The following is a 24,882-nucleotide window of genomic DNA, read 5'->3' on the forward strand; positions in this document are numbered from 1 at the left end:
CGACGACAGAGGAGCAGAAAGAGGAGAGGGAAGAGGAGAAGGAGAAGGAGTAGTTGTAGTTTAATGGTGAATTTTGGACATAATAGAGATGCATATTAAATAATAATAATAATAATAATAATAATAATAATAATAATAATAATAATAATAATATATTACAGTGGAAGCTCGGGTTGCGAACATGATCCGTGCAGGATGCACGTTTGCAACCCACAGTGTTTGTGACCCGTTTCTGCGCACGCGCAGGTTGTGATTCGGCACTTCTGAGCATGTGCAAAGCGCGATTTAGCGCTTCTGCACATGCGTGACTGCCAAAACCTGGAAGTAACCCGTTCCAGTACTTCCGGGTTTCGGCAGTCCACAACCAGAAAAAACACAACCTGAAGCGGCTGTAACCCAAGGTATGACTGTATTTATATCCCAGCCACTCTGGGCGGCTCCCAACAGAATATTAAAAATAAAACATTTGAAAACATTGCCCACCAAAAGTTTACTTTTAAAACCATGAAGACTAGGAACTTGCTTATGATCTGGAATTGTGCTTCTTCATGACAGAGCGAAGTTCCAGGGTATTTTGTAGGCTGGGAGAATGATGGCTGGCAGTCAGGGGAGACCAAAGGGGCACAAGGGAACTTTCCTCCGCAAATCTTTAAATTCTCCTCCGCCCAATGCCAAACAGTTTATATTCAAACTCCTGCCAAAATTTCACCGAAAGTTCAACTTGGTGTACTTTCCATCTATCTTTAACTACAATAGCCCATTGTTTACAAAGCAAGCCTTTTTCTGGCCCTAGTCTGACCCATGGTTCTAACAGTCACATGTAAGGTAAAGGTAAAGGACCCCTGGACGGTTAAGTCCAGTCAAAGGCGACTATGGGGTTGCACAGACAGCTTTCCGGGTCATGTGGTCAGCAGGACTAAACCGCTTCTGGCGCAACGAAACACCATGACGAGTGCCAGAGTGTACAAAAGCACCATTTACCTTCCTGCCAGAGTGGTACCTATTTATCTATTTGCACTGACGTGCTTTCAAACTGCCAGGTTGGCAGAAGCTGGGACAGAGCAACGGGAGCTCACCCCGTCGCGGGGATTCAAACCGCCGACCTTCTGATCAGCAAGCCCAAGAGGCTCAGTGGTTTAGACCCCAGGGCCACCTGCGTCCCCCCAGTCACATGTACCCCTTGTTGTTATCATTGTTTCATTTACTCTCCAATGAGCCTTATAGCTGGCAAGTTCCGAACAGAATTTATACCATGGACAAGGGAACATTCTTTCTTCCCTCGATCCAGGAATAGGGTTTGAATTGAATTGAATTTCATTATTATGGTCACAGACTAGTTCCGGCTCACTTACAATATCAGGAAAATCATAAAACACAACAGGAATACATTGAATTGCAATTGGGTATAACAGAGGCAATTCAGATATAGCGGCAGTTAAAAATATATATTAAATCTTGATCACTAAAATATAACCTAAAATTGTCATTTAAAACCTTAATCATTTTGGTAGTACAGCTTGTTCCCTAGGTTTTATGGCAGTCGCACAGAATTTGGCCACCCTTAGTGTGATCTCCAGATTCTTGTCCTCTACCAGGAGTTTTAGACATTGAAGTCCGGACCCATTTGGAGATTTTTGTATAACAGGAGGGATAAATACCGAGCGTATATCCCCGTAGAAACGGCAGTGTAACAAGACATCAGAGACAGTTTCTACCTCCATCAAGCCGCAGGAATTCAATTCAATTCCTAGGAAAAGCAAACGGGGATTCGAACCCAAGACCTTGCAGATGACATTCAGCTATATACCCATGCTAGTGGAGCAGCTTGATCTAATATGGGAAAGGACCATATCTCAGTGGTAGGGTGTCTGCTTCGCGCCTCCTCCAATCCCCAGGTAGGGCTGAAAGAACCCTTTGCCTGAAACCCTGGGCAGCTGCTGCTGCCAGTCAGTGCTCAGCTTGAGGCACCAACATTCTGTAGAAGGCAGATTCCTACATCCGCCTCGCCTGATCTCTTTGCTTATAGGCATCATCCCCTTTGCTTGGAAGGTCTTTCTCACCTGTCCGATGGAGATCCCATCACCTGGAATGGAAGGATAATGGCTCAGGTGTGTGTTCATCCGAAGGCATTGGACCAAAGAGCATCACAGCTTGGTTCTGGCAACCCCTTGACCGATGTAAACTGGCCAGCAAAAATAAAATAGGACACTCCCTTTGCTTTTGCGCTTGCCCAAGACAAATAATAACCCTCTAGTCTCCAAGCCACAAAGCAAGAGACGATCGGGTTCGGCTTTGTTCCTGGTAATTATGATGCGCTCGGAGGATCTGCCTGGCATTCGCTGCAGCTGCCAAGTGACGGCTCAGGCAGGGGGAATCTCCCTGTCGCCTCTGCAGAAGGGAGGGCGTGAGGATGCAGAGGGGACTTCACCCAGGGGAGAGCTTAGAGTCAGCGGCCCATCTGGAAAAGCAGTTGTGGCCCGGAGGAAAAGCATCGTTTGAGCGAGAGCCTGGCAAATTTGCACAGAAAAAGAGACGTTTTCAGGGTGGAACGGCCCAGGTTAAGCCCACGGCCTACCCTGGCAACACAGGGTTCCCGATGTCTGCAGCCCCTGGTTCACCTCCTTAGGCCACTCAGGGAAAGCTAAGCAGGGATTCGAACCCGGACCCTGCAGATGACGCTCAGCTTTATAACCATTAGCTGGCACTAATATGGGAAAGGGTCTCAGCTCGGTGGTAGAAAACCAGTTTTGCATGTAGAGAATCAGAGAGTCATGGAGATGGGAGGGACCGCGAGGGATGGCGGCTAACAGATTGAGGTTGAATCCTGACAAGACAGAAGTCCTGTTTTGGGGGGACAGGAGGCGGGCGGGTGTGGAGGACTCCCTGGTCCTGAATGGGGTAACTGTGCCCCTGAAGGACCAGGTGTGCAGCCTGGGAGTCATTTTGGACTCACAGCTGTCCATGGAGGCGCAGGTCAGTTCTGTGTCCAAGACGGCTGTCTACCAGCTCCATCTGGTACGCAGGATAAGACCCTACCTGCCCACAGACTGTCTTGCCAGAGTGGTGCATGCTCTAGTTATCTCCCGCTTGAACTACTGCAATGCGCTCTACGTGGGGCTACCTTTGAAGGTGACCCGGAAACTGCAATTAATCCAGAATGCGGCAGCTAGACTGGTGACTGGGAGTGGCCGCCGAGACCACTAACACCGGTCCTGAGAGATCTGCATTGACTCCCAGTATGTTTCTGAGCACAATTCAAAGTGTTGGTGCTGACCGTGAAAGCCCTAAACAGCCTCGGTCCAGTATACCTGAAGGAGCGTCTCCACCTCTATCATTCAGCCCAGACACTGAGGTCCAGCGCCGAGGGCCTTCTGGCGGTTCCCTCTCTGCGAGAAGCGAAGTTACAGGGAACCAGGCAGAGGGCCTTCTCGGTAGTGGCGCCCACCCTGTGGAACACCCTCACATCAGATGTGAAGGAAATAAGCAGCTAGCCTATCTTTAAAAGACATCTGAAGGCAGCCCTGTTCAGGGAAGTTTTTAATATTTAACACTGTACTGTTTTTAACACTTGATTGGGAGCCGCCCAGAGTGGCTGGGGAAACTCAGCCAGATGGGTGGGGTACAAATAAATTATTATTATTATTATTATTATTATTATTATTATTATTAATTTGGGATCTTTTGCCCAATGTGGGGCTCGAACCCATGACATTGAGGTTCAGAGTCTCGTGCTTTTCTGAATGAGCTATCCTAGCTAAGTAGAAGGCGCCAGGTTCAACGCTGGCATCTCCTGGTAAGGCTCCTTTTCGGCAGCTGTGAAGAGATGCTGCCAGTCAGTGCAGGAAACGCTGAGCTAAGCCACTGGCCTGATCCAGGAGCCTTGCCCTGCATCCTTAGTCATGCAGATTCCTATGTTCTCTGTGTGTCTGTTGAGCGCATGTCTAGGACTGTAATCCTTACAAGAAGTGAGCACTTTGCATTCCATGTTTGCTCTTTGCAAACCCTTTTTGCAGAACCTCCTGCTTCTTCCAGCTCTACAATTCTATGGTTCTGAGGGTTCAGAGGGTTTTTCCTGGTTGTTGTTGTTGCTGTTGTCATTTTGGGGTCAAAATTCCATAGTCAGGAACACATTCTAGAGATTTCCCCATAGGGATCAATGGAAATTGTGGACTTGTTGTGCAAAAGCTCACCTAACGAACCATTTTCTGAGAACGTGTTGGGTTCGGGTAGTAAGACGTGTGTGTAATAATAATAATAATAATAATAATAATAATAATAATAATAATATATTTATACCCTGCCCATCTGGCTGGGTTTCCCCAGCCACTCTGGACAGCTTCCAACAAAATATTAAAATACAATGAAAGCTTCCAATAAACAAAATACAAAGCTTCCCTAAACAGGGCTGCCTTCAGATGTCTTCTAAAAGTCAGATAGTGGTACCTCAGGTTAAGAACTTAATTCGTTCCGGACGTCCGTTCTTAACCCGAAACTGCTCTTAACCTGAAGCACCACTTTAGCTAATGGGGCCTCAATAGGTCTTACAGGAAAAAGCAAGGGGTGAGAAGGTGAAAAACTGGTTTCTCTGTCTTGTGGTTCCTGATGTCCGACATCAGTAGGAGCCACAGTAGGAGAACACTTCAATCTCCCAGAACATTCTATACAAGATCTCAAAGTAGCTGTTCTATTACAAAGGAATTTCAGAAATAGACTGGAAAGAGAAGCTGCTGAATTGCAACTTATTACCAAACTTAAAACCATGGAGAGACCTGGTCTGAACAAAGACATTGGATTCTTATCTCATTATACATGACAAAGCCATTTTTCACCTTCTCACCCCTTGCTTTTTCCTGTAAGACCTATTGCAGTCGTTAAGAGTCGTCAACAGGCTCATCACAGCTATCTGCCAATCACCCATTCCCACCACCCTTCTGAGTAATACCCCTCCCCACCTTCTCACTATATAGAAGGGTCTGGAAACTTCTGTTTCAGTGTATCTGAAGAAGTGTGCATGCACACGAAAGCTCATACCAAGAACTAACTTAGTTGTTCTTTAAGGTGCTACTGGAAGGAATTTTTTATTTTGTTTTGACTATGGCAGACCAGCACGGCTACCTATCTGCTGCTTGAGCCAAGTGCACGGTGTTAGTACAGGCATAGGCAAACTCAGCCCTCCAGACGTCATGGGACTACAACTCCCATCATCCCTTGACTATTGGTCCTGTTAGCTAGGGATGATGGGAGTTGCATTCCCAAAACATCTGGAGGGCCGAGTTTGCCTATGCCTGTGTTAGTATATAAAGCCCTGAACAGCTTGGAACCAGTTTACTTGTAGGGTCGCCTTACCTCTATGTGGACGTTCCATCTGCAGAACTTACACCATTAAAGGTGCCAAATAATATTTCACCCTTGTAAGAAATCAATCTTTTAGTGTGGCAGAACTCGCACTTGGAACTCCCTGCCTGTTGACATCAGTACCTTCACTGTACAGTGGTGCCTTGGTTCTCAAACGCCTTGGTACTCAAACAACTTGGAACCCAAACACTGCAAACCCGGAAGGAAGTGTTCGGTTTGCGGACTTTTTTTGGAAGCTGAACATGCTCTGTTTTGAGTGTCATGCTTCCAATTTGAGTGCCGCGCTTCCGTTTTGAGTGTTATGCTGAGGTCTGTCTGTTTTTGCTATTTATTTTGTGGTTTTGTGGCTCTTTTTTGTTGTTTTTGTAACTGCGTGGAACCCAGTTCAGCTACTGATTGACTGTGTGACTGCAGTACATTGATTATTGCTTTCATTTTATGGATCAATAGTCTCGTTAAGATAGTAAAATTCATGTTAAATTGCTGTTTTAGGAGTTGTTTTTAAAAGTATGGAACAGATTAATCCATTTTGCATTATTTTCTATGGAAAAGCGCACCTTGGTTTTGGAACGCTTTGGTTTTGGAACACACTTCCAGAACGGATTAATTTTGAGAACCAAGGTACCACTGCACTCCTTTTGACACCCCGCTGAAAACATTTTTGTTTAGGAAAACCTAACAAGACGCGTAAAATGTCGACAGGTGTTTTTAACCGGGTGTACTGATTTTATTTATTTGCGGTCTGTTTTAAAGAGCTGTTTTTAACCGGTCATTTTGTCCCTCTTTTTTGCTTCGGTAAACCACTTTGGTGTTTTACGAGAATCAAGACGTACATAAACCTTGGGGAATGAAAATAAATCTCCTGGGGTTGCAAGTCCAGCAAAACATCTGGAGAACCCCCGTTTTAAGAAACAATGCATCAGTCTTGTATTGCACCTTGACTCGGCCTCCCTAGAGCAGTGTTCCTCAAGCTGTGGGTCCCCAGATGTTGTTGGACTACAACTCCCATCATTCCTAGCAGCATGACCAGAGGTCAGGGATGATGGGAGTTGTAGTCCAACAGCATCTGGGGACCCACAGGTTGAGAACCGCTGCCCTAGAGTGAGATCCAGGAAATGAGATTTGCTCCTATATGTGGGATGTACTGCTTGCAGCTTTTATTCTTAGCACAGCCTTCAGTGAGGCGACCCAATGATCACCCCACAACTGCTTTTTGCCATGCACCATTCTCCCTCTCAGAGCCGTCTTTCCCATTGGTCTTAGTGGTTTGTTGCACCTGGGCGCCGGCCTCTCAACGGCGCCCTAGCGAGCGGGGTAGCTGCGCGGCTTGGCACCAAAGGAGTCTCAGTCTGCACCGGATCCTTTGCCTCAGACATCATCTGAACCAAGTCTGGGGCCTGATCCTGAAGAGTCCCAGTCTGCACAGGTTCCCCTGCAACAAGCACCAGCTGGGCCGAGTCAGGGGCCTGAGCCTGCCCTGGGGATGACCTCGTTGCCTCCAGCTGGGCCATCACTTACAGCTGCTCCACTACCGGTTGGGTCAGGGGAGGCTGAGGTGGCCCCTGGGTCTAGTAACCCACCGACGTCTCCCGAGCTGCAGAGACTCAGGTCTGAGAGAAGGAGAGACCTGAGTACTTGCAGGAAGAGTGCTCGCCTTCGGGTGAAACAGGGAGGTGAGTCGCCGGGGGATCAGGACCAGCCGCTACCCTGACAGAGATAAAAGGCTGCTGGACCCTGCCCCAGGTTGCAGGAGCAACATTGCTGTATGCTAGATCCTGCCTGAGATCCTGTGCCTGCCCTTGCCTGGTTTCCTGCCTCGTGTCCTGCCTTGGCCCTGTCAGACTGACTCCTAGCAGAACCTTTGGATTTTGGACTGGACCTGGACTGCAGTTTTTGGGTTACCCCTGGGCCCAGCACAGCTAAAGACAGCCCTGATCCCAGTCGTTGTCCTCCTCCTGCATCCTGGCGAAGGGCGGCACGCAGCGTTCCCGGTAGCCCTGACGCCAGAAAGCATGTCCACCAGCACGTTTTCCTGCTTGAACACCACCACCACGCTGGGGATCGGGGCGGTGGAGGAGGCAGAGGACATTTTCCACTGCTCTCTCCTTTGTTTTGGAGTTGTTTTGGCAGGGCGCCGGAGGGATCTTTGCACTACGGCGCCGGGTGTGCTTAAGACGGCCCTGCTCCCTCTTGCCGCCATTGAGAAAGAAGGAAGATCAAAGTCGTTCCACGTTCAGGCTTGTAAAATATTTCCAGTTAACGTCTCCCTTCTTCGTGCTTGGAGCTTTTCTCGGTCTGCACAGCACCCTACCTCCAAATCAGGATTGGGAAACCTCAAAACGCATTGAAATCGGCCCTCCAGGGCTCTCTATGTGGCCCCCAGAACCCTCTCAAGCCCTGCTTCTCACCCCAAGCACCATTGCCCGTCTTCAATGCGTCCTTGGAATGTACCGACCATAGGACGCACCTAGTTTTAGAGGGGAAGAACAAGGAAAAAAATTCTCTCCCTCTCTGCGCAGCACCCCTCAGCGAAGCGGCAGGAGAAGCGGAGCCCCTTCCATTTCTCCTCCTGCTTCGCTGAAGGGGCTCTGCGCAGAGAGGGAAAGCTGTGCAGCGCTTTTCCAGAGAAGGGAAGCCAGGAGAGCAAGAGGGATCGGTGCGCACCGACCCCTCTCGCTCTCCAGGCTTCAGAGAAAGCAACGCAAAGCCTCCGGCGCGCAACGAGAGTGCTTCCACTGCGCTTCAGAGGCTTCGCGTTGCTTTCGCTGAAGCCATGGAGCCTGCATTCGCTCCATAAGACGCACACACATTTCCCCTTAATTTTTGGAGGGGGAAAAATGCGCCTTATAGAGCGAAAAATACGGTATTTCCTCCCCACTTTTGCTTCTGGCTCCACCCACCAGTCACATGGCCCTTGGATCGTTGTCTAGTTGGGCAATGCAGCCCTCAGATTTCAGGCTGGACACCTTCCCAGTGCCCAGAAGATTTCAAACCCATAAAAATATGGATAATAACCACGCTTCGCCAAGAGGTCACAACATACATCTTTAAATAAGTTCAGCTAACAATCGCTGCACCGAGGAGAGGAGAGAAAGACAGTGGGGTTCCTTCCATCACATGACCCTGCACGACGTTGGACTACAACTCCCATCAGCTGTAGCCATGCATGGTCCTGGATGATGGGACTTGTAGTCCGGCAACACCTCTGAAGGCTATCTTCTAGTGGGTCCCATCGCCAGATCGCTCCTCGCAAACATGCCAAATCCTGCCCCACCCGCCCCCAATCCCATGATAGGCAAGAAAAGGGGTCACAAAAAGGGGGGATATTTACAACAACAACAAAAAATCAAAGAAACCCAGTCCAGCTTCAGTTTTCAGAGAGGCACCAGGCCACCCGCACGAAGTCCGTTGCATTAAGAGTCCCAGGCAGTCCACGCAAGGACCAAGGAAGTGTCAGAAGGTTCCGGAGCCCTCCAAGCGCTCCTCTGCTGCCCCCTCAGTTGATACGAAGCTTCACTTCTCGGTGGTCCAGGGGGGTGACGACTTCGTTGGCGTAGCCGTTCTCCGAGCACAGAGAAAGCTCGTCCGTCGTCTCAATGCCGCTGTTGATCTCTGAGGAGGAAAGAGAAAGCGCGGGGTGTTAGAAGGCGGAGGGGGAAGGATCTGAATAGATGCTGCTGTTAATGCGAGGCAGTGCGGTGTAGTGGTTAGAGTGTCAGACTAAGACCTGGGAGACCAGGGTTCAAATCCCCCCTGTTGAAGCCAAGAAGGGTTGTTACAGTTCCACAGAATCCTTTCACAGAGTCTAAGACAAGGATTTCCGGAATATTAGCCTTGTATCGCCATCCTAGGCCTCATCAGTAGAACAGGCTCATATTGTAATATTACATATTGTCTTAGACTCTGTGAAAGGATTCTGTGGAACTGTAACAACCTTTCATGTGGATTATTGCAGTCTTTGAAGAGACAGGTGGAATGGACACCAATAATAATAATAATAACAATAACAACAACAACAGTAATAATAATAAATTTTATTTATACCCCGCCCTCCCCAGGCAAGACCAGGCTCAGGGCAGCTAACACCAAATATAAAAACAATTGATTGAAATACAGCTTAAAAAACAAGATTAAAATACATTAAAAAATTAAAATGCAACCTCGTTTCATTGGAAACTCAATCAAAAACGTTTGGGGGGGTAAAAACGTCAAATCTTCGCCAAGGCTAACTATCCAGACTGGTCCTACATGGGCCAGAAAAAAGCCAGGGAAGTCCCCAAATAGGAGTTCCAACACAGAAGGAAAAAGGAAAAAAGAAAGAGGGGGGAGGGAATCAAATTGATCTATAAATACTTATACATGTATGGACCTTATGCATGAACCGACTAGAGAATGAACTGATCCACTGGATCTTCTGCTTTCTTTGCTGAACTTTATGAGACTTCTGTTGAAATCTACAATTTGATACAATGAATAGTGTACCTTATTTATTTAAAAGTACATTACCATTTAAAGCAGCAACTCTGCAAAAACTTGGGCTGGGTCTGTAATGTTTAAAAAAGGCTTAACCTTAGCCGCATGACAATGAATTTGTGGCGAGACTCGAATTGAAGACCCAAAGAAGAGCAAGACATCCCCACAGGAAGTTACTTCTCTGCCGCAGATCAAGTTATAGCCACGTGGAATCCAGCCTCGAATTGCCTCACCTGAGAAGATGAGTTTCTCCTTCATGATGTTGACATCCCGGCTGGACCTTCGGACGGCGGCGCTGAGCATGATCTGTTCAGGGTTGTAGCTGTGGATGTTGCCCATTCGCCACCTGAAACGGACAAGGAGAACGTTGGGAACCGGACTTTTCATGGAGCTCACAATCCATGGACTCTCAAACTCATGAGGAAGCAACTCTGCGCTATTTTCCTAGCACAGCGACAGAAAACTCATTTTCCCTCTGTTTTGAAACTCTGCAAGCTGGCCTGACCAGCTCAGGGGCGGCTCACAGAATAAAACACAGAATAAAAACAAGTAAATAATTACAAAACAGAAAGACAATAGCCTCCCCACCTTCTCACAGAGATGTTTAAAAGTCTACAGAATATGAATCAACCCAAGGCGTGGTTGAAGAGGAAGTTTTTCGCCTGGAGCCTTAAAAAAAATACTGTATTTTTCGCTCCATAAGACGCACCAGACCTGAAACAGTGGACGCGTGATTTTTGTGGTTCATGATATGATATGATATGTGATTTGGCGGTGAGTTTGGGGTAGCCCAGTGCAAAAATCCTGAGGATCCATGTGGATCCGTGCTATGTAACCACGTTTTTGCGCCTTTGCAGCCCCACGAAACAGTGGCTGCGTGACTTTTTTGGTGCAGGCTGTATGTGATCTGATGGTGAATTTGGGGTGACCCAATGCAAAAATCCGGAGGATCCATGGGCTTTTACCTCCCCCCTCCCAGGCAGCCTCCTTTATCGCTAGCGTCCCTTATCTCCCTCCCGATCCCACCGATCAGCTGCTTCCTTTCAACACTCCCTTCCCTCTTGTTTGCCTTAGTGTCTTTTCCTTAGCTGGAGCAGTTTTTTGCTCCTCCTTTTCTTCTAATTTGTCTCCTCATTGCTTGTTTTAGTATTCCTGTCTCCTCTCCTTGCAAGTTTGCTGTCTTTACCTCCCCGCTCCCAGGCAGCCTCCTTTATCTCTAGAGTCCCTTATCTCCCTCCAATCACTTGCTGATCAGCTGCTCAGCGGCTTCCTTTCAACACCCCCTTCCCTCTTTCTAAAAAAAACCCCAAAACCACGATCTGCTTTTTGCCCCTGGGCAATTCGGCTCCAGGGACCACGCATTCGCTCCATAAGACACACAGACATTTCCCCTTACTTTTTAGGAGGAAAAAAAGTGCGTCTTGTGGAACGAAAAATACAGTATGTAATGAAGGCACCAGGCGAACTTCCCTGGGGGGAGCATTCCACAAGCAGGGAGCTGATAAATAATAATGCAATAAAAATAAGATAATAACGCAATGAAATCCAAAACAGCAACCATTAATGGCACATTTATTGAAAAACCAATTAATGCTATTTAGTTTAATTGATCTAACAAAACTGATGGACTCCCCCCGCTTAAAGAGCGCAGGACTGCCATGCCTCAAGGACTGCCTCTCTGCATAGGAACTGACCCAGAACCTGAAATCATCCTTTGGGGTCCTTCTTCATGTGCCCCCTACATTAGGGGTCCGGAGGGTGGCAACATGAGAACGGGCCTTTTCTGCTGAGCCGAGCACAGATTCAGTGGCTGGGCTCCTCTCAAATTGGAGCGGGGGGGGGGGGGAGTTAGTGGGAGGAGGCCGCAATTCTGAATTTATTGTTATTCATGTTTTATACTGTATTTAATGCTGTTTTTTGTTGCATCAATTAAGTGTTTTAAATTTGTTGTTAGTCACCCTGAGCCTGGTTTTTTGAGCCAGGAGGGGCGGGGTATAAATAAAAAATTATTATTTATTAACATGCTTTCAATGGAAATATGAGAAAGGACTGGAGGTTAGCAAAAGGATTGCAAAAGGAGGCAGCTGCTCAGTGACCAACACCCTCCCTGCTCCAGCAAAACAGGATTCGATCTCAGGTCTACTGGGAGGGGTGATCCTAAACAAAACATGCACAGGCAACTTAATCCGACCAAGGGGAACAGGAGTCGGAGCGAGTCTGAATTTTCCAGTTAATCATTTCTGGCTCTTTTGAGTCTAGACACAAAGCGCGAGAGCCCCGGGCTTCTCACATTACCACTTAAAGCAGCAACTTTGCAAAAACCTTGGGCCGGATCTGCGATGTTTTTTTAAAAAATCATTTATTTATTTATTTTAAATTAAGCCATCTAAAAAAGGTGCCCCTGATTGATTGATTGATTGATTGATCAGATTGTTAGTGTGTGTGCCTGCGTGCAAACGCACGCGCGCACACACACACACACATTAAATCAAATTAATAAAATTTATAAAATAAAATCATATAAAAAGGGGGAGCCTCACTTAAGCTTTTGTTTGTCATCTGCACTTTTTAAAAGTGCTCCCCAATACAAACACACACACACACACACACACACACACACCACACCACACACAAAAGATCAAATACATACGTAAGATTAAATACAAACACCAAAACCACGAACAAAGCAGCCACACACACCCCAATTTCGTCTTCGTTGCACCTCCTAAGGTAAAGGTAAAGGTACCCCTGCCCGTACGGGCCAGTCGTGTCCGACTCTGGGGTTGTGCGCTCATCTCACTCTAGAGGCCGGGAGCCAGCGCTGTCCGCAGACACTTCTGGGTCACGTGGCCAGCGTGACAAGCTGCATCTGGCAAGCCAGCGCAGCACACGGAACGCCGTTTACCTTCCCGCTGGTAAGCGGTCCCTATTTATCTACTTGCACCCGCGGGTGCTTTCGAACTGCTAGGTTGGCAGGCCTGGGACCGAACGACGGGAGCGCACCATGCGATTGGCAAGTTCTAGGCGCTGAGGTTTTACCCACAGCGCCACCCGTGTCCCTAGTGCACCTCCTAGTGGTCACTTAAACCACCCACATAAGACCACCAATGGATGAGATTTCAACAGGCCTGTGTGCTAACATCAGGTCTGCTGCCAAATCAATACAAAAATAGAGGAGTCTGCATTTTGCTCCAGGCGCACCCAGCTTCTATCCTCACCCCAAGGGGACCCTGAAACCAAAAGGCCCTCTTGCTGGGAGAATGGGCCGCAGTGCTTCTGGAATGAGAAGCTTGCAAGCAATTTTGCATTTACAACTCATAATAATAATAATAATAATAATAATAATAATAATAATAATTTTATTATTTGTACCCCGTCCATCTAGCTGGGTCTTCCTACTTCAGGGGCAGGTAACCGGTGGCCCTTTAGATGTCAAGCTACAATTCCCATCAGCCCATGGCCAGGAATGATGGGAGTTGTGGTTCAGTAGTACAGTGGTACCTTGGTTCTCCAACGCAGAAAACCCAGAAGTAAGTTTTCTGGTTTACGGACATTTTTCGGAAGCCGAACATCCGATGCGGTTGTTGGCTATTGTTTCCAGGGCACCTGCACCAATCAGAAGCTGCGCCTTGATTTTCGAACATTTCAGAAGTCAAATGGACTTCCGGAATGAATTAAGTTTGGCACTTTTGTTTTTGCTATTTCTTTTGCTTTTGAGGCTTTTTCGGTTCATTTGCTTTTGTGACTGTGTGGAACCCAGTTCATCTACTGATTGATTGATTGATTGATTGAATGAATGTGTGACTGCGCAAATGGATAAAAGCCCCCCAACCAAACAACGACTATCATCAGTGCAGGTGAGAAAAAATAATACTTTTTATTTTTATCATCTACAACACAGTCTTATTTATTTTATAGTACAGTACCATGATTAGTGATTTCATTTTATGGATCAATGGTCTCATGAGATAGTAAAATCCATGTTCAGTTGCTGTTTTAGGGGTTGTTTTTAAAAGTCTGGAACGGATTAATCCGTTTTGCATTGCTTTCTATGAGAAAGCGTGCCTTGGTTTTGGAACGCTTTGGTTTTGGGACGGATTAAGTTTGAGAACCAAGGTACCACCGTATCTGGGGACCCGCAGGTTACAGATACCCTGCTCCCGGTATTTTATTGTATTTTGTTTTGTTTTTAAAATTTGTATAGAGCCCTATACCCGCAGGTCTCCAGGAGGTTCACAACGTAACATCACAAAATAAAAACACAGAATAAGTTTGGCCTGCCGCCGTCATGCCCAGGGAGGTGCAAAAGGCTCGCCTGTCCCCAAATTTAGCAGGAACCCACTATGATGACCAGCACCCCAGGGTTAGGTCCAACACAAATGCCCTTTCCCCTCCCCACCACCCCAAACCATTGCCGTGGTGCGCAGGCTTCCTAGCGCAAAGACGCCAGTTGCACACACACACCCCCGCGTCAAATGCAGCCCTCGAAAAGCCAAAGGGAGTTGCTCTTCGTAAAAGGGGAGGAAAGAGAGAGGGTCAGGAAAGGAGGAGGAGACGCTGAGCTGATAAAAGCACGGACGTGTGCGGAAGAAGCCGGGATGAGTGACGGAGGAAGATGACATCAGCCAAAATGCTTCTCTTTACTTCCTGCAATTGCTGCTGTTCCCACAAAGTCAAAGAGATAAATAACCACAGTGGTACCTCAGGTTAAGTACTTAATTCGTTCCAGAGGTCCGTTCTTAACCTGAAACTGTTCTGAACCTGAAGCACCACTTTAGCTAACGGGGCCTCCTGCTGCCGCCGTGCCGCCGGAGCATGATTTCTGTTCTCATCCTGAAGCAAAGTTCTTAACCTGAAGCACTATTTCTGGGTTAGCGGACTCTGTAACCTGAAGCGTATGTAACCTGAAGCGTATGTAACCCGAGGTACCACTGTACCTGACATTCAGAAGACATCTGAAGGCAGCCCTGTTCAGGGAAGTTTTTAACATGTGACATTTTAGCATATTTTGGGTCTTTGTGGGAAGCCCCAGAGTGGGTGGGGAAACCCAGCCAGATGGGCGGGGTACAAATAATAAATTATTATTATATTATTATAAAGTTTCCCAGGCCAAAGAAGAAGAGACCTGCAGCCTCTTCTCCCAGCTGTTGACCAGATGTCTGGGGAAACCGGGGAGCAAAATTCGAGAACAATTCTCCCTACCCACGAGATTGCCTTATGGAACACAGGTGGCGCTGTGGTCTCAACCACTGAGCTTCTTGGGATGGCCGATCAGAAGTTCGGCGGTTCAAATCCCCGTGACGGAGTGAGTTCCCTTTGCTCTGTCCCAGCTCCTTCCAACCTAGCAGTTGGAAAGCACACCGGTACAAGTAGATAAATAGGTACCACTGCGGAGGGAAGGTAAACGGCGTTTCTGTGCGCTCTGGTTTCCGTCACGGTGTCCTGTTGTACCAGAAGCGGTTTAATCCTGCTGGCCGCATGACCTGGAAAGCTGTCTGCGGACAAACGCTCCCTCGGCCTGAAAGCGAGATGAGCGCCGCAACCCCACAGTCACCTTTGACTGGACTTAACCGTCCTTTACCATTACACCACGGCAGAATTGGCACTACGGCAGGCGCCACAAAACACCTGTTCTGCATTGGTGAGAACGCATCGGTTTAGTGAACTTTGGAATTCCCTCCCTATTCATATCAAGCAGCCACCTTCTCAGCACTCTTTTCGTTGCCTGCTACAAACATTTTTGTTCGTACCTGCCCACCCAGATTCTTAGGAAGCCGAGGTGATTTTAATCTGCTTCAGTATTTTAACTTTAACAGTAGGGCTGTGCCTTTTTCTCGATTTTATGGCTTTATCTTCTGGAACCACTTTGAGATTTGCTTTTTTTAAAATGACCTGCGGTTTCCAGCAGCTGAGAATCAGGCACATTCCTGCCTCTGACCGCAGAGACCGAGCACTGTCTCCCATCACAGCCACCGATAATAATATTAATATATAATAATAATAATTTATTATTTATACCCCGCCCATCTGTCTGGACTTCCCCAGCCACTCTGGGCCGCTTCCAAAAAAATATTAAAATACTGTAATAGCCCTCTCCTCTGTGAATTCGGCTAATCCTTTTTAAAATCATGTGGGTTGATCGCTTCTTAAGCCTGCTGTGGAAGTGAATCCCACAGTTTTAAACCTGTGCTGCAGGAAGAAGCGCTTTCTTTTATGGGTTTCCAGAATGCTCAGCTTTGCCGGAGGGCCACGAGTTCGAGAGAGGGAGGAAAGCTTTTCTCTGTTTTCTCCGAGCCAAGCATAATCGTACAAACTACAAAAGCGCTGCACACTTGCTGTGTGCCTTCAGCGCATGGAAAAGCTGTTCCTTGCAGAGAAAAAGGGGAAGAAGTGGGAAGGAAGAACCCCAGAAAGTTCAGAACCCGTCTAGAGGTAATACATGCACAACACACACATGTATCTTCATGTGTGCCTCTTTCTGGAGGGATCCGGTGGAACCTGCAACCTTCCCCATTGCTCCCCCAAGCAAGATCCCACATGGCAGATCTACACATCACTTCCAGGCTGTCTTCCAATACAGAATGCACAGCGGAGGAAAGCCGAGGCACCGGATTCGAATCCCGCACACGCCTACGATCGCTTTGGTTATTCAATGAAAACACTGAAAATGCACAGAAACTATATCTTTTTTAAAAAAAGAAAAGAATTATTTTGTGTTTTGTTTAAAAAAAAATGGGAAAGGCAGAGACAGACCGATGAGAATGGTTCTCCGTAACACAACCAAACGTTGCAGGAAGATAATGTGTGGAGGCGGAACGCTTGGGTAAACAACGAAAAATGAGGAATTGGGGCTTGGCTGCAAAAATGGGGTGGGTTGGGTGGGGGGCAGGTTTCAAATGCTCGCCAGAAGAGAAGAAAAATCACCTCAGGGGACAATTGAAATAATGAAAATGGGTTGAGGACATAGAGGCAGCCTCCATTTCAGCAGAATGTGGCCGAGAAGAAAAACCTCAGCTGCTCACGGTGCAGGCACATGAAAAGGCTCTGGTTGAGGCTAATCTGACTTCCTTAGGGACCTCTAGGGTGTTGCTATTTATGGACCTTAAGGTCCTCCGTGGGGCAGACCGGTAATCCCCACTCGGCCAGGAGGAAGCTTGCTGGGTGCGGCGGCCTTGGGCCAGTCACTGCCTCTCAGCCTAACCTACCTGGCAGGGCCGTTGTTGGGATTAAATGAGGAGGCAGAAGGGAGGAACCATCTTGAGATCCTTGGAGAAAAAAAGTGGAATATACGGCCTCCCTTGGAAATGGTGGCAGTAAGAGCCATAGAATGAACTCCTTTGGAAGATAGCACACTCTCCTTCCTTGGAAGTTTTTAAGCAGAGGGTGGCTGGCCATCTGTCATGGATACTTCAGCTGAGATTCCTGCATTGCAGCGGGTTGGACTAGATGACCCCATGGGTCCCTTCCAACTCTCTATTATTTTTATACATGCATTAAATAAACAAACAAGACACATTTCCGGGGTTGCCGGCGTCAGGGACACTTGGTCCAGTATACCTGAAGGAGCGTCTCCACCCCCATCATTCTGCCCGGACGCTGAGGTCCAGCGCTGAGGGCCTTCTGGCGGTTCCCTCATTGCGAGAAGCAAAGCTACAGGGAACCAGGCAGAGGGCCTTCTCGGTAGTGGCGCCCACCCTGTGGAATGCCCTCCCATCAGATGTCAAAGCGATAAACAACTACCTGACATTCAGAAGACATCTTAGGGCAGCCCTGTTCAGGGAAGCTTTTAATGTCTGACATTTTAGTGTATTTTTGGTCTCTGTGGAAGCCGCCCAGAGTGGCTGGGGAGGCCCAGCCAGATGGGCGGGGTATAAATAATAAATTATTATTATTATTATTATTATTATTATTATTATTATTATTATTGGAGTTTTGCAAACCGAGGCTGCCGAGTGCACTCAAATCCCAGTTCCACGGGCAGGAAAATCCCCACTTAGTACATTTCTTGAGCCAGAAGGTAGTTGTTGTTTTTTACTTTTAACTTCTAGAGGGTTTCTTCTGGAAACGGCTCTGCTTTTTAACCCAATTTTGCAGCGGTGCTTTTTTGGGTTGTTTTTTTTTTTTTTAGGGAGGTGGGAAGGAAGGAAGGAAGGAAGGAAGGAAGGAAGGAAGGAAGGAAGGAAGGAAAACAGACGAAAGGTGGGATGAGGAAGAAGGCATCAGAAATTACCTGATTATGTGATAGCTGTAAAGATGCCAAAATGCAGCAGCAGAGAGAGCGAGAAAGAGAGAGAAAGAGAGAGAGAAAGAAAAGAGGAACATGCAACAAGGTCAGAGCAGTAAGAAAAATAAACCAAGGAGGAATAGGGTACCTCCTTCGAGTCCATCATTCCTCCCCAGGGAGCAAAACTACCAATAGAGAGTCAGAGCAAAGGAGATTTAACTGCTGGTGTGGAAGACTCAGAATCCGTACCACTGGGTCTCTGGGCCAATCCCCTCTCGTCCAACTAGCTGCAAAAAACTGGGGGAAGACGTTTTACCCCAACCCCAGGTGAGAGTGTGTCAGATACCTGCATCCCTTCAGATGTTGCTAGACTACAACTCCCATCATCCCTGGCCACCTTGGGGTCCAAAAAACACTCAGGGGGCTTCCCCACCCCTGACCTAGGGCACCCTGAGTGGATATCGCTTGCCCAAACTTTGCTCGAAAAGGGGTTGTGGGAGAGGATTCTAGTCAGATCGTCTCTTGGAATTCGCAGCTGGAAAACAATTCTCTCTTCTCCTACCCCGGCTAGACGGGAGGATGGAAAAATGGCTGCCCTCTCTTCTTTCAAAGCATCTAAGAATTTTGCCTACGTTTCCTCCTTCCCCTCACTCTGTGGATCTTTATGATGTTACTTCTACGCTGGATTTGAAGACTAAGGATCAGCAACTAGAAACCCGCAGGGCCAAATCTGCCCCGCTGCTGTGGAAGGGAGAAAGCGTAATTTGCGGCAACACAACCTGGCAGTGGGTTATTTTAAAGTGCCCGGATTGAGGTGCCGGCCTGCTGTTCTTTTGGGCCTTCCTGAAGTAAACCAAGTAAACCAGCAGCTGACCAGAGCCTTCATCTTGGCTTTGTATTTTTTCTCCTCTGAGTTCTTTCTGACTACATGCCCGGGACTCCAACACGGCATCTTTTACAGGCTTACTGTGACTTCCCAGGCCTCAAGAATTACATAGGAAAACAAGAGAGTGCCAGGCATCATGCTAACAAATCCTGTGTTATTCATGACCCCCTCGCTAAATCCTTGCTCAGCTGTGAACTCACTACAACTAATTTGGGGGACCCCTTGACCTCCGTCTAAATCTCACTCCAGAGCCCAGGACGGACCATCCCGAAAGATTTATTTAGAGAGGCACGTGGTTTCGCTCCTGCTGGATCACCTCAGCAATGATGGTGCAGACAGCATGTGAAAGAATAACAATTAAAATCCCCGCATGTAGAAAACTGGTGTGTCAGGGAGTGGGCTAAGAAGCCTGACGTGCTAGCTTTCTACATGTGGGGGAGATTCAGAAACAAGGGCCTTTCGAAACAATACAGGAGGTGGATGTCAACTCCCTCCCTCAACGTTTTTGGACGGCGTCTTGGTTACAGATGTGGCATGGTGCCCAGTTCCTTTGTGCCCTCCCCATTCAACCCTTGCACTCTCAATCTACTTACAGGACTAGGGTGGCACAGAGTGGCAGCTCAAAGGTGCGCCAGCCTCATTTGTCCTGCGTTGTAGGAAATGGGTTAACTTCTAAAGGGTTGCTGAAAATATTCCACTGTCCCTAAAAGTGCCTTTTCAGACATGGGTTCGTTGTTGTTGTTTTGCGGGGGGCGAAGAATAACTCTGCAAAACCACTGCCTGCAGCTACTTACTTCTGGAATATAAAAACTCCTACGATTATGACGAACGAAACGAGGTCGGCGGTTATCCAGATGAGATAGTATTCGTCCGGAGACTGGAAGAAGAAAAAAGAGGAGACAAGGATGCAGTTGGCTTAAGGCAATAATTAAAATAATAGTTTCTCTCTCTCAATGTGGGGATGCAGAGTTCTGGTTTCAGATATATTTGAGACATTTATTAGCAGGCAATGAAGCCCGTTCTCTCGGTGACGGAAGAAAACAGATAAGATAGTGGCAGCATGGCAGCAATGTAAACACGTACAAAGGGGATGCAATAACATAAATAGGGGCAAAAATTAAAAATGCATAAAAGACTCTCATCGGGGAGCTTCCTTCAAAGTGTTGGTGCTGACCATTAAAGCCCTAAATGATCTTGGCCCAGTATACCTGAAGGAGCATCTCCACCCCCATCCTTCAGCCCACACACTGAGGTCCAGCGCCGAGGGCCTTCTGGCGGTTCCCTCGCTGCGAGAAGCCAAGTTACAGAGAACCAGGCAGAGGGCCTTCTTGGTGGTGGCGTCCTCCCTGTGGAACGCCCTCCCGTCAGATGTCAAGGAAATAAACTATCTGGCTTTTAGAAGATACCTGAAGGCAGCCCTGTTTAGGGAAGTTTTTAATGTTTGATCTTTTATTGTGTTTTTAATATCCTGTTGGAAGCCGCCTAGAGTGGCTGGGGAAACTCAGCCAGATGGGCGGAGTATAAATAAATTATTATTATTATTATTATTATTATTATTATTATTATTATTATTATTAATTATGATTATTCCTTCTCTTACAGTAACACCAGGAGCGAAGCAGCTTCAAAACCATGTCCTTAATTCACAGTTCTAAAGCAAAGGATTGGGGGGCTTACGCCATGGCATCTAGACCCCAAGGGATCTTCTGTGGCTCCCAAGATCCTTCAAAATTCATTTTTAAAACAGGAAACTTTTTAAAATTTAATTGAGGGCTTATATGGGCTGCCTGATGCCATGAAGCCAAAGTAAATTGCAGCCCTCAAGTCTCCCCAAAATATTTTCATATCTATATCTATTGATCAATCAATATATATGATCATTCCCCTAGGCCTCCTGCTGCATTCCCAACAGGTTTCCATGACCCCTTACCCAATATTTGCTTTTTCAAAAAAGGGCTGTGCTCACTTTTACACTTCGGTCACGTCTATTTTGACACTCAGGCGCCAGAGTATTGGCCACCGGTCAGGTCAGCCCTTGGAGAACCACCCCTGACCCAAAGCTTTAGTTTATTAATCTACCGAACCAACCAATAAGACTGGGGCTCAAATAAATGCCTGTGCATGAATTAAGAAGAAGCACTTTGGCGACCACTAGATGCCGCCCTGGGCCACTAAACTGGTAGCTGCAGCAGCAGAAGTTGCAAGCACTGTCAATTTGCTTTTCCCCTTTCATCAACGAATGGATTTGACCCGAGTAGAGGTTTATCCCCTTTCTCTTTCAGTAACAAGAAGTATAATCGTGTGCATGTGTGTCGGAGCAAGAAGATAACCCTAGGTAAGCCCTTTTTGAACCACAGCCTCCTCTATGATGTTTCGAGGCCCAATTCAAAGTGCTGATTTTTACCCATAAAGCCTTATGCGGCTCAGGACCTCAATACCTCAAGGACTCTTATGGGTTCTCCCCATAAGAACCAGCCCACACCCTGCAATCATCCTATGAGGCCCTTCTCCCTGAGCCCCTCCATGGGAGCTCCAGCGGGTGGCAACACGAGAGCAGGGCCTTTTCAACGTTGGCTCCCCATTTGTGGAATGCTCTACCCCCAGGGAAGCTCACCTGGTGCTCTCTAGTCTAGCTTAAGGCACCAGGCAAAACCTTTCCTTTTTACTGAAGCGTTTGAAGCGGGTGGTGGGAGGAGGACAGTTATTGGACTCGATGGCCCTTGTGGTCTCTTCCAACTCTATGATTCTATGATTCAATGTGTATTTTGTGTGGGGGTTTTTGAAACTTGCATTTCTGTGTTGTGAACCACCCTGAGATCTACAGACGGAGGTCAGTATACAAGTTTAATAAATAATAAAAACAATGATAAGTATTTGTGGCCTCTTTGGGCGGGGAAGGATCTGCCAAAGCATTGCTGTGGAGGCAGCACCTAGTAGCCACTAAGAGCCCTTTTCGGATTGTCTCACCAGAGTGGTGCATGCTTGGGTTATCTCCCGCTTGGACTACTGCAATGCGCTCTACGTGGGGCTACCTTTGAAGGTGACCCGGAAACTACAACTAATCCAGAATGCGGCAGCTAGACTGGTGACTGGGAGTGGCCGCTGGGACCACATAACATCAGTCTTGAAAGACCTACATTGGCTCCCAGTACGTTTCCGAACACAATTCAAAGTGTTGGTACTGATCTTGAAAGCCCTAAATGGCCTCTGCCCAGTAGACCTGAAGGAGCATCTTCACTCTGCATGGAGGTCCAGCGCCAAGGGCCTTCTGGTCCAGCGCCAAGGGCCTTCTGAAAAGGCAGAGGGCCTTTTCGGTAGTGGCGCCCGCCCTGTGGAACGCCCTCCCATTAGAGGTCAAAGAGATAAACAACTACCCGACGTTTAGAAGACATCTGAAGGCAGCCATGTTTAGGGAAGTTTTTAATGACTGGTGTTTTAATGCATTTTTAATCTCTTGTTGGAAGCTGCCCAGAGTGGCTGGGAAAACCCAGCCAGATGGGCAGGGTGTAAATAATTATATTACAGTGGTACCTTGGGTTACAGACACTTCAGGTTACAGATGCTTCAGGTTACAGACTCCGCTAACCCAGAAATAGTACCTCGGGTTAAGAACTTTACCTCAGGATGAGAACAGAAATCACACGGCAGAAGCAGGAGGCCCCATTAGCTAAAGTGTGACCTCAGTTTAAGAACAGTTTCAGGTTAAGAACGGACCGCCAGAACCAATTAAGTTCTTAACCTGAGGTACCACTGTATATTATATTACATTACATTACATTACATTACATTACATTTTTATTTTATTTTATTTTATTTTATTTTATTTTATTTTCTCTGTCATGAATTTGTCCGATCCTCTTTCAAAGCCACCCAAGTTGGTGGCCATCCCTGCCTCTTGTGGCAGGGAGTTCCACAGTTTAACTCCCTGCTGTGTGAAAAAGGGCTTTCTTTTATCAGCCCCGGATCTTGCAGCATTCCGCTTCCTCAGATGCCCACGAGCCAGCAGGCCTGTTCCAGCAGGCTGCTTCTCTTCCTGAAGTTCATACGCCTGGAAACGAACGGACACAAAGCCCAAGCCCTGCTTACCATCATCCAGACTGGGAAACGCAGCCTGCTGAGGACGCGAGAGTTGTCGGAGGTGACGGACTGGACCCCGGAGCACCACAGGACAGAGTAAAGCCAAGGCTCGTTCACGACAAACAGATTGACGCTCAAGTTCGCCACGGCGTATTCCCTGTCGAGGAAGCAGAGCGGGGAGAAGGACAGGCCTTAAAAAGCACAGAAGAACGTCAAAATAGCATTTGCTGGATCTTGTTGGGACGCTGGGTTCTGTCTGGTCCCGGATTCTGTTGTCAGAGAACCACATCGGAGAACAGAGGCCGTTTTAGGGCAGAACCACTGGCTGAGGTGGTACCTTTTCAAAGTCTGGTAAGCGCTTCTCCAGCTTTGGGAAGGAGGCAGGTAAAGATAAAAGGTAAAGGACCCCTGGATGGTTAAGTCCAGTCAAAGGCGACTATGGGGTTGTGGTGATCATCTCGATTTCAGGCCGAGGGAGCCGGCATTTGTCTGAGCCGGCATTTGTCTACAGACAGCTCTCCGGGTCATGTGGGCAGCAGGACTAAACAGCTTCTGGCACAATGGAACACCATGACGGAAACCAGAGAATACGGAAACGCCGTTTACCTTCCCGCTGCAGTGGTACCTATTTATCTATTTGCACTGGTGTGCTTTCGAACTGCTAGGCTGGCAGGAGCTGGGACAGAACAACAGGACCTCACTCCATCATGGGGATTTGAAACCCCGACCTTCTGATCAGCAAACCCAAGAGGCTCAGTGGTTTAGACCACAGCGCCACAGGACATATGAGGGCTTTGACAAGGTCCCAGGGGCCTCCTCTTCCTTCTCAAAGCCAGGGCAACTACTTACTGGGCTTTAGGAAGGAGGGTGAAGGGCTCTGAGACCCTGCAAGTGCTCTCATGCCTTTTTCCCATCAACTGCTCTGTCAATGAAGCAATGGCGCCCACGTCGCCCATTGCCCACTCACTCACAGAGGCAAGCTCATTGCAACTCTCTTCTATTTGGAATGGGAAGCGAGAGGTTTTAGCATGCAATGCACTGTGGGTGTGTTTAAAGGGGGGCGTTCAATACAGGAGTTGCAGGTAGGTAGCCGTGTTGGTCTGCCGTAGACAAAACAAAATAAAAAAATTCCCTCCAGTAGCACCTTAGGGACCAATAACGAACTTAAGGTAAAGGTAAAGGGACCCCTGACCTTTAGGTCCAGTGGCGGACGACTCTGGGGTTGCAGCGCTCATCTCGCTTTATTGGCCAAGGGAGCCGGTGTTTGCTTCCAGGTCATGTGGCCATCATGACTAAGCCGCTTCTGGCGAACCACAGCAGCACATGGAAATGCCGTTTACCTTCCCGCCGGAGTGGTACCTATTTATCTACTTGCACTTTGGCGTTCTTTCGAACTGCTAGGTTGGCAGGAGCAGGGACCGAACAACAGGACCTCACCCCGTCGCAGGGATTCGAACCGCCGACCTTCTGATCAGCAAGCCCTAGGCTCTGTGGTTTAACCCACAGTGCCACCCACGTCCCACATAATGAACTTAGTTGGTCTCTAAAGTGCTACTGGAAGGATTTTTTTTATTTTGTTCAATACAAGAGACACTGAGCCCGTGCAGAGTTGATTTGAGCAGGAAGAGCAAAGTGTCTCTCATGCACTGTGGGTTTTTGAGGGTCACAGCAGCCCCCACAAATGCTGGTTCAACCCCCCGAGGGAGCAAACAAGCAAACACGACAAGGCTGAGAAGCAAACGTTTCTCATCCAGCTGCAAAACAAACGCCTTCACTTGCTCCAGATCTATATCCCCAAAATATTATTCCCCAATCGGCAAACCGCAACCATGCGTTGTTCTCGGAAAGTGTCCCAGCCAACGTCCGT

General features: G+C 47.7%; 1 protein-coding gene and 1 long non-coding RNA gene across 3 annotated transcripts in view; one reads left to right on the forward strand and one right to left on the reverse strand.

Annotated features, from left to right (window-relative positions):
- LOC310843867 overlaps positions 1–24,882 on the forward strand; it is a 305,033-nt gene that overhangs the window by 50,074 nt on the left and 230,077 nt on the right. The window lies entirely within an intron of this gene.
- GDPD5 (glycerophosphodiester phosphodiesterase domain containing 5) overlaps positions 8,388–24,882 on the reverse strand; it is a 173,446-nt gene continuing 156,951 nt past the window's right edge. The window contains exons 13-17 of one of the 2 annotated variants that reach the window (XM_083736805.1): positions 23,025–23,172; positions 19,733–19,815; positions 18,059–18,073; positions 10,062–10,174; positions 8,388–8,967 (exon numbers count right to left, since the gene is read on the reverse strand). In XM_083736805.1, coding sequence (XP_083592931.1) covers positions 8,852–8,967; positions 10,062–10,174; positions 18,059–18,073; positions 19,733–19,815; positions 23,025–23,172 — 475 coding nt within the window. In that variant the 3' untranslated portion in view covers positions 8,388–8,851. The remainder of the gene's footprint in view (positions 8,968–10,061; positions 10,175–18,058; positions 18,074–19,732; positions 19,816–23,024; positions 23,173–24,882) is intronic. The other variant, XM_083736806.1, reaches the window with a different exon arrangement.

Source organism: Podarcis gaigeae, assembly GCF_964106915.1.
Source record: "Podarcis gaigeae genome assembly, chromosome: 4".
In the NCBI taxonomy this organism is placed as follows: Eukaryota; Metazoa; Chordata; class Lepidosauria; order Squamata; family Lacertidae; genus Podarcis; species Podarcis gaigeae.